Genomic DNA, 7097 nt, shown 5'->3' on the forward strand with positions numbered 1-7097 from the left:
CCCCCCCCTTCCCCACGATATATTACAATATTTACAAATATCCTCGTGTGATTCTCCTGTACATTAGAGACTGCTCCTCACGTGTGTCCAAGGGGGCTCGGGACTTGGTAGCGAATTTACTTTACAAAAGCTTCGTCTTAATCTGGTAACAAAATAGTGCTCGGCAAATTCATGTGCGGTTTTATTTTATCTTTGTCACTCTTCGCTCAAAGACACGGGGCATGCTTACAGTTTGTCCTTTTCTTTTTTCTTCCTCGATAAGCCGCTATCTCTTTCTCTTCGTGCCTCCCCTTCTCTTACACGCATGCACACTCTCGGTCACACACGTACACGCATTCTCAATCTTCAGCTCCACCTTTTCCCCCTGTCTCGTACGAAGTCGTCGCATTTGCACCAATATGGTGTACGGTTGATACTCGAGCTCTAGGATTAATGGCCGAATTACCCGTGTATCGTCAGGGGAAGAAAAAAAAGAACTTACAAAAAGAGAGTGTACCACGGAACAGGAAACAGCCACATTGTACTTCAAGACGGACTTCGAAAAGGAAGCACAAAAAAGGAGATGAGAAAGACATCTGTCGATTCTTAGGAGTGCAAACGCCTTTTGGAAGTCTGGCTGTTTTTACTTTGTACGCTTTGTACGGGGGGATGGTCTCTTTTTTTGTAAGTCAAACAAATCTGGGAATCCATCGTGGCGTATGAAGTGTACACCGGTCGCCATTGATAATTAAGCTCATGTAAAACAAAAAAAGGAACAGCACGATAACTTGAACTACATCACTGTGTCGCATATGTTTTTTTCCTGTCTCTAACGCCATGCGTTTCTCACGTCGTGAATTGGCGATAACGTTGATCCTACTGATCAAGCGTGGGTAACGGATTACGGAAACGCATAAACCCTAATCTTCGCGTAGTAACGCCGTAAGAAGCTAGCCGCGTCGGATGGCGATCAAGTTCATCTGATCAGCCACGTCACATCAAAAAAAAAAGGAGAAAATAAAATATATATAAAAAAAAGTTTATAGGGAACCGACCGATCGATCGGGCGATATTTGTCATCTTGGCTGGGAGATTCTCCTGAACGTTTGTAGAAGCATGCGCGAGAATTCACCCGGGTGATCCTGACTATCTAACCAACGACGATCATCGTCATGATCGTCGGCCTCGACGTATTGATGCTTGACGATGATAGTGTAGCAGGATGGGGCCGATCGTGCACTTTGCGCCTCACACTAAGTTCGAGCTAGCCATGCTCTTTAAGGTTCGATCGGTAATTTGTTTAGTGAGTTGGAGCCGCGGATCGCCGGAAGCCTTACTGTCAGGGCCTGACGAGAGGCTTACCTCCGTACGACGGGGGATACTGTCCAGTCAATAGAGGATAACCTAATCCAACGTGGGTGTGATGATGCGTATGGACGTGTCTTTGGGGCGGCGGCGACCTGGTGTCCTTCCCAAGGTTCCCACTCGACGCATCCGCTGCGGTCTGTTGCTGCTGCTGACCACCCGGTTGATTCTGTTGCTTCCCCGGCTGCTGTTGCCCCTGATTCTGTGGTGGTCCAGGTCCTGCGGCCGACGTCGGGGGACCACTAGGTGGTCTTGCAGGAGTAGGGCCGGCCGAGGATGGACTTGCGGATGCCGCCGACGTCTTCGGCGTGGGTGATTTCAAAGCTCGCTCTTGGAGCTCGTGAATCTTGTGCGCAGAATAGTATTGATTCGCGTGATGTTGGAGGAGATCCAGGGCTTTACCTCCTGGCGGTCTGCTCAGGTCTTCCGGTGCGTGATACCTGGGCAGCTGATGCAGGTAGGGGTTGCCGGAGTATGGACCGGGTACTAGCATAGGACTTAGACCTCGGTAGACAGGATGAGCGGGGTCGAAGGGTAGACCGCCGTAGTGCTGCGGCTGCATGTATCCAGGATGAATGTAAGCGTACTGCGATGTAGGAGGTGGCGGCGGACCCTGCGTCTCCATCGTCGGCTTTACACCCTCCTGCTTGTTTTTGCTATCCTCGCTTTTCCCAAGGTCTTGAGGTTTCTCCTGTTTCGGCTGATGCTTCGGACTGGGAGGTGGTGGTTTTGCTTGCTGAGCTTGCTTAGGACTTTCCTCCTTCCGCCTTTGTTCACCAGGATAGAGATAGTACCTCCGGTCATCCTGAACAGGCACCGGGGGTGGACCTCGTTGACTCTGCGAGCTGTGATAGACGTGATAGGGGCTCATCTGACTCTTCATCTCTATACTCTCCTTCAATATTTGATGGTTCTCGTGCTGCTTGTCCTTGAGACTCGGCTGCTGCGGTTGCGGCTCCTGCTTTATTTTGGCCTTCTGCTCGTGCACGTCCTGTTCCTGCGGTTGGTTTTGCTGCTGCGAAACGGGCTGCGGTTGGTACGGATAACCAGGAGGCATGTATCCCGAATAGCCATAATAGTGCTGCTGCTGCTGCTGGGGCGGCGGGTTCAATTCTTTCTTTTCCTTCTCAGGATTTTGTAGACTCGTCATCGAAGGCATTTGCGGTATGTTCAGAGGCTTCACTTCCTGCTTGGGCGTCAGATCGCTCGGCTTCTGGTCGCCAGACTTATCCTGCACACTCGAGACCAAGTATGGCGGCTGTCCATAGTAGGGATACATGCTGAATGCATGAGCCGGTAGGTGTCCCTGAGTGCTAGGCTTCCCGTCCTTCTCTTGACCTTGTTTGGCCTTATCGGCCGACTCGGCCTCGAGAACCGGTGCCGCGTCATCCGATATATCGGAATACGCTGGACTTTGTACATCCTCCCTGACGGAGTCGACGATGGGCGCCTCCAAGGGCGAGGGATGAGGACTCCCACCCGGGGACTTGCGCGGCTTCTTCTTGTATCCTTGAGGCTTTGGAGTCCTCGGATCCTTGCTCTTATCTTGCTCGGGCATAAGAGCGGCCGTAGGTTTGACCTTGAACTGGGGCATTTTTGCATGCAAACCGACATTCGGATATTGCTGCAGATGCGGTTGCATGCCCTGGCCAGGATGCCCCGGGGACGCGCCCTGCAAACCACTACCCGGCTGTTGCGTAGCCACTTGACTCGTGAGACCCTGCAAACCAGGATGCTGACTTGTCATATTCTGTACAGTGGGCTGTTGCTGTACGCCAGGCTGCTGCTGTTGCGGTTGCTGAAGACCAGGTTGCTGTTGAACTGGATGAGTCGGCGGTGGCTGACCCAGCTGCGTCGGACCCAGATGCTGCACAGTCTGTATCTGATGTGCAGGTTGCAACTGGGGCTGTTGTTGCTGCTGCTGCGGCGTGGACATGGCTTGTCCGGGTTGTTGTATCTGTGGCTGCACAGTCAGAGGCTGCTGCGTTTGCAACAGAGGATTCTGCGTCTGATGCTGTACCTGACTGGGCTGCGGCGGCTGGGGAATATTCAGGGGTTGCGGAATACTCGTACCAGGATGCGGGGACGGTACAGGCCTCGGAGATTGACTCGGATGAGGACTGGGACTCTGGGGAGGATTTGTCACTTGTGTCGGCAGTACAGGTCTAGGTGGTGGCGCTGCGGTTACCGGCGCCGGGAGATCATCCTGACCAAACCTCAACACTCCAGGTTTTACGATATTCTTATCCGAGAGTACAGGCGTGGGTGGGTCCACGCTGGGCGAAGGAACTCTCGGTGGTGGTGGGGTTTCCGGCGGAAGTATAGCCGGAGGACTCCCTGTCCTAACAGGGGTACCTTCCGGTTTATCCGCAGGCGACTTCACAGGTGTCGCGGGACTAGGAGCCTCGATGTTACTCTCATCGTTCTCCGACATACTAGTAATGGCTTCCTTGGTGTCATCGTCATCCGCTGACCCATGCGCATGACTCTGATGATACTTAAGTCCATTAATATGTTTGTACTTCTTGCTGCAGTTCGGCTCCGGACACTCGAGGAGTACCGGACTCGCCGGCGGGGAGCCACTGGGTGGCGTCGGCGGTGGTGCTCTCCTCTTATTCTTCTCTTCCTCCTCGGGACCACGTGACTTCCGTTTGGCCGCGGGATCCGGTCTCGGTGGCACAAAGGCCGCCGGACTTGGACTCGCTGCCGGCGAACCTTGCGCCCCTCTGCGTCCCTTGGCGCCGCCATTTCTCAATTTGCTATGAACCGAACTCCTCGTCTCCGTGAAGTTGCTCAGGTCGTTTCCGGGCGTCGAGTTGGCCGCGGCGCGTCCACGCTTCCCTCTGCCCTTCGGGGTCCTCGCGTCCAGGTCGCTCGTAGGCGAGTCACAGAATCGCGGGGGCGCCCAATCGTGCCGCGTGCAATCCAGTAATGTGCCCACGTACGTTTTGCCCCTCCACGTGACATTGACGACCAATACACCTGCAACAAAGAGAGTACGTCCCAAATAGTAATGGTCAGTAAATTCCTCCTGGATGCTACAGCTATCTTTGAGGGTGCATACTGATGGCCGTTCGCAATCGCTCACACGCGTGTCTATACGTCCAATCTGTCGAAAGATCTCGTACTGGCACTTCTTGGAAGATGCAGGCCGGGGCTCACTAAGGGGAGGCCTGATCTGGACCGAGATCCAAGAATGGTCCAGCAAAAACGTACGTCTTTCATGGGTTTGGGCAGATCGATATAATACCAGGGATACCGATCGTTCCTGCCCTCGATTCCTCTTCTCGCTCTCCAGAAAGAAATCGAGCTGGATGCTGAGGATCCAGCAGGGCCTTCTTACTTTTTCTCGCGGGCGAGTCAACCGTGAGAGAACCAAAACAAATCCGCCACGCTTCAGGGAATTTTATAACTTATAAAACAATCGACTCCGTGTCTTGCGTAATTCACGAATACCCCAATTACGGCACTACACGAATTGCCATTAGCTCCTATTGATTACGTGATCTACGAAATCACTGACGGACGTCTGCTGTACTCGATAGGAGATAAAAAATCGACTTCGACAGAAAGAACAATAGGCGGATTACGGTATCGTGTATTTGTATTAAAATTTTAAAAAAATAGCTTCGACGCAGATGACCTCAATTTCTATCAAATAATTCACACGTTATCTCGTAACGCGCTGAATCGATAAACTGCGAACAGATACTCGAGTGATTATCCGTTTTCAAGAAAAAAAAATATATCGGCGCCACTTGACGCAAGTCAAACAAGCACTTAGCACGCACGATTTCAAATGATAAGATTGATAAATTTCTTGCCGAGGTATCGTGCGTAAACAGGTCCGAAGTAAAAAGTGAAAAAAATTTGCGAACCGATAAAAAAAAATCACGAGAACTCATCGATCTATCCATCCTCTCTTATCAGCGGTGGATGAAGCTATTATAAGTCGCGGTTTTATTACGCCCGGTTTATCATTACCGTTCGTAATCAAGTACTTATCAAGATAAGGAAACAGTTAGCAAACAAGTGTACAAGGAGTATCGATATCAACATGGAAGGATACGATAAGACTAATTATGATCCGTATACGAATCAAATCTGAGTTAACGTCCGATAAAATCCTGAGTGTCCAAAAAAAAAAAAAAAAAGCCTGATTTTATATAACAACAAATAATTGAAGCACGTCGTACAGGAACTTCAAGTAAATCACGTATAGCTACATTTACCTTATAAATATAAAATGGCTGAAAGCCCTCAAAAAAGCCGTTACGCCATTTTGACTTTTCTTTTTACACCCTTCATCCTTTCAGGGTAAGTCAGAAAATTGCCACTTTCGATGAAGAGGGCTAGCAGCAACCCTTGAACCTTTGCTTCTATTTCCACAGCTGTACCTACAAACGCCCTACAAGTTTCGTACTTCACGGACTCCCTTAACCATCGCCGCGGCCCTTTAGACCCTTGGAAAGGCACCTTAGCGTCATGGCTGCAGTATAATACAAGAAGCCAACAAGTACGGCAGGTAACACCGAACACCGTCAAGGAGGACTAGTAACGGCGACCAACGCGAACACGAAGAACTTCTCCTAGTGTATAATATGTATCAGGCTCGTGGAAGGAACGCGTTAACGTCCGCGAACAAAGAAATTCGATCGAACCCACGTACACGGAATGATTCCGCGGCTACAGGTCCGGAGGTACCGACGACGAAAAAGAAGCCGGTCTTAACCACAAAACGTTATCGTTGATACCATAGCAGGCAAAAAGGACGGGTCGGTCTGCTTTTTAATCCAGCCGATTCGATTCACTTAGCCGGTGGGACCCCGGGGGCAATGGCGGCTGCTGCTGCGCCAAGGCTTCCACTTTGGAATTTACACGGAATACGGATAGCACTTACAGGGAGTGCACGACCTGTTTGTTACTTGGCTGTACCAACATTGCAGACGGAAACATGTACTGCGTGGATTATAGTGAAAGAGACTATAGGCATCTCTGTGTATGCACAAGCTATATGGATGTACGGCTAATGTATTTTTCTTAAAGAAGACGGATTATGCTAAAGAGAGAGAGAGAGAGAGAGAGAGAGACAGAGAGAGAGTAAAGACTAAGATGAGAAGACAAAACAAAAATAAACATTAAAAATAATAATGTACTCGGTATATGGTTATCCTACCGGAGGTTCAAGGCGACCAACATCCTAAAAGCCAAGAATACCTGGCTGCGTGTTTCACAGCATTGAAATCTCAAGATCTCTGGTGTCAGGGTAAGATAGGTTGGGTATATGTTTATACCTTTTGCCATAGCAGAAAAAAGCACCAGCTTATCCAACGTACTTCGGGTTGGCAGTAAGTGAAAAATTGTTGGACCAGGTACAGACAGATGGATACATGTGTCGGTAGCGAGATAAGGATTGGGTCGTTCATTCTCGTGACGTCACTTCCATTTGCGGCAAGTCAAAAATAAATATGGCAACGTACCCAAGGATCGTAGATAGAGTATACTGTGTCACTTTTAACAATTCCTACTATCTCTTCTTAGCCGACGGTCTGTCTTTTTTTCTCATATTTTCTCAGTGGCTTTCTTCAAATGTATACATATATATATACACCGACTAAATAGGTGGTAATGACTACGGTAACCACTTAGCGTGACCAAGGTGTGACTTCATAGTCATTTCTTAATCATACGGCAAACCTGAAACGGCATCCTGAGAGAAGAAAACTGAATGATACGAAGAAAGAGGGGGGGGG

The 7097-nt window shown here is 49.7% G+C and overlaps 1 protein-coding gene across 2 annotated transcripts in view; it reads right to left on the reverse strand.

Annotated features, from left to right (window-relative positions):
• LOC107262871 (zinc finger protein 608) overlaps positions 1-7097 on the reverse strand; it is a 42506-nt gene that overhangs the window by 3040 nt on the left and 32369 nt on the right. The window contains exon 3 of one of the 2 annotated variants that reach the window (XM_015729502.2): positions 1342-4326. In XM_015729502.2, the coding sequence (XP_015584988.1) occupies positions 1342-4326 (2985 nt within the window). Of the gene's footprint in view, positions 1-1341; positions 4330-7097 lie in introns of both variants that reach the window. The other variant, XM_015729501.2, reaches the window with a different exon arrangement.

Source organism: Cephus cinctus, unplaced genomic scaffold (genome assembly GCF_000341935.2).
Source record: "Cephus cinctus unplaced genomic scaffold, Ccin1 Ccin1_scaffold0129, whole genome shotgun sequence".
Classification (NCBI taxonomy): Eukaryota; Metazoa; Arthropoda; class Insecta; order Hymenoptera; family Cephidae; genus Cephus; species Cephus cinctus.